This window comes from Morone saxatilis, unplaced genomic scaffold (genome assembly GCF_004916995.1).
Source record: "Morone saxatilis isolate NCDOM2014 unplaced genomic scaffold, NCSU_SB_2.0 Contig2, whole genome shotgun sequence".
In the NCBI taxonomy this organism is placed as follows: domain Eukaryota; kingdom Metazoa; phylum Chordata; class Actinopteri; family Moronidae; genus Morone; species Morone saxatilis.
The window spans coordinates 27,452,400-27,454,754 of NW_023339762.1; the positions used below are offsets into that span (position 1 = coordinate 27,452,400).

At 40.2% G+C, this 2,355-nt stretch overlaps 1 protein-coding gene across 1 annotated transcript in view; it reads right to left on the reverse strand.

The window, feature by feature from the left end:
- The window catches only part of LOC118330766 (GRAM domain-containing protein 2A-like), a gene marked incomplete at both ends in the record, with an annotated part of 3,795 nt that extends 1,981 nt beyond the window's left edge, over positions 1–1,814 (reverse strand). Inside the window, 3 exon segments of the mRNA XM_035665440.1 lie at positions 315–418; positions 550–622; positions 1,797–1,814. Of these exon segments, the coding sequence (XP_035521333.1) occupies positions 315–418; positions 550–622; positions 1,797–1,814 (195 nt within the window).
- Positions 1,815–2,355: the final 541 nt, after the last annotated feature.

The following is a 2,355-nucleotide window of genomic DNA, read 5'->3' on the forward strand; positions in this document are numbered from 1 at the left end:
AATGTTTAGTCTCCACTACAGAAACATGCTGTCAGACCTTATTTGTTTCACTGAATTTACATTTGATGGTTGAGGTGTAAAGTATGGAAGCCCTGAAAGGCCTAATGTTTCTGATTTTGTTTAATGTGAGAAAAACATTGATCATTTTCAGTATTTTAAAAAGAATGTTTCTTGTTTGTTGTTTTAATATCCATTTCGACCACAGAGTCGAAGTGAAGTGTTCGTGTTTTCTGCTCTTTTGTGTGTAAAAAAACGAAGAAAAATGAAATGTTTTTCCGACCGACTCGACTCCGTGAGGATGGACCGACGCTCACCTTGATGTCTTTACCAAACAGGTTTGCGTAGAAACACAGCCAGTTCCTGGAGATGTAGAGACGTCCCTGCAGCAGGATGTCTCTCAACAACGCACACGAATACACTACAGAAGAAGAGCAGGGAGACAGTCCAATGAACCAGCACACAGTCCATCTGAGCTAACCCCAGGTCAACCCGGGTACAAACTGCATGAGGACAGGTGAGGGACGGTGCCGCTGGCCTGTCAGTCATTACCTTTCATCAAGATCTCCTCTTTAGGGACAGTCTGGAACAGTTTGTGGTACTGAGAGTTGTACTTGCTGACGGTCTGTGGAGAAACAGAGTTAATCACAGATTAATTCATTCTGCTGATGAGATCAATCTAATCATTGATTTTAATATCATAATTGCAGAGAGACCGTTGCTGCTGTTACGGATGGCTGTCTCAGTATTTTTAAGAGGGAATTAAAGACCTATATTTTTATTCTGTCTTTTAATTTAGACTAATGTTATATTAATGTTAGTTTTTAGGTTTTAATAATTATTTTTACATTATTGGTCTTATTTTGATAGGGCAAGTGACGATAGACAGGAAACACGGGAGACAGGAAGACAAAATGATACAAAGAAATTGAGTTTTGTTGATTGATTTGGTATAAATTGTTAAATAGGGGAACAATATGACTGAGGGTGTGATCTTAAAGGTCTAAAATTACATGTTTCATTTCACCTGGACTTTAAGACTTGGATCAAATGCACATTGTGAGTCGCACAGCCTGATAAAGTAAAGTTTAACTAAATACTTAAATATTAGTAATATTTCTAAGCTTTATACACTTTTACAAAGTTTTTATCAACAGGTATAATTACAGACTGACTTAAATAAAATATCTGAATCCACCATCAGCTGCAAACTAAACCACCACTTTCTGGAATATTCTGCGCAGGCATTGTTGTGGTTCCTGATATCTGGGTCAGGAGTTACACCTGTGTGTCTTTATTCTCTGAGATAGTGACTTCCTGCCTTCCTGTTCCTGTCTGAAACAACAATGACTGAAACAACAGAAAGCAGCAGCTCCTCGTCTGAAGCTCCTGAAACTCCTGAAGCCGCTCTGAACGTTCATAAAGACGCTGATCAATGTGTCTGAAATCTGCAGTAAATCTGTCGCTCTGTGTGATCTTTAATTGAATCTGTGGACTCAGATGTGTGACGGTAAACTTTCTGTCCGCACACACACACACACACACTCACACAGACACACAGACACACACACACCCCTGACCGCGTTCCCATGGAGATGAGACAGACGCCGGAAACTTCTGCAGAGACTAAAAAAAAGATTTGAAAGGACTCCCGCTGGCCCGTCGTCATCTTTGGACTTCTGAAAAACAACTACAGAGTGTGTGTGTGTGTGTGTGTTGTGTGTGTGTGTGAGAGGAGAGAGAAATGTCGTCACTTTTAGGTCAAGTTCCTAAATCATGTCGAGAGTGAAGGAACTTACTGATCCTCTGTAGCACTTCTCACGTCTTCGTAGGAAGCGTCGTCGATCAGCTGCAGCCTGCAGGAAACATCACATCTATAGACCAGACATCAAACTAAAGTTTCAGCAGAAAGTCTAACTGCTAGCTCTCCTCAGCTAATTAAAGACGGCATCAAGAAACCTACAAAGCACAGTGCATTAACAGACAGACTAACAGCGCTAACAGAGCTACAGTGCTAATGAGCAGCTGTCTGTCTAGACTCAGTGCTGGAAACACACACCAGTCCGCTGGAGCTTTTACAGTCCACTAGAAGCACATTCATGCTGTTTTTGTAAAAGTTTGTAGCTCAGCTAGCAGCTGAGTTGTAATACATTTGAAAATGAGTTATCTGTAAATTTACTATTCATGTTCACAGTTGAGCAGCTCAGTACATAAATACCATAAGAATAACATCAGTGGAAATCAGTACTTCAAAAGTCAATTTCTATGCATATGATACACGTCTTATATGCCTGAGACTCATCTTTCAGTCCTGCCTTGATGCTTTCAAATTATCTGAATGTGTCTTTTGAATTTTTG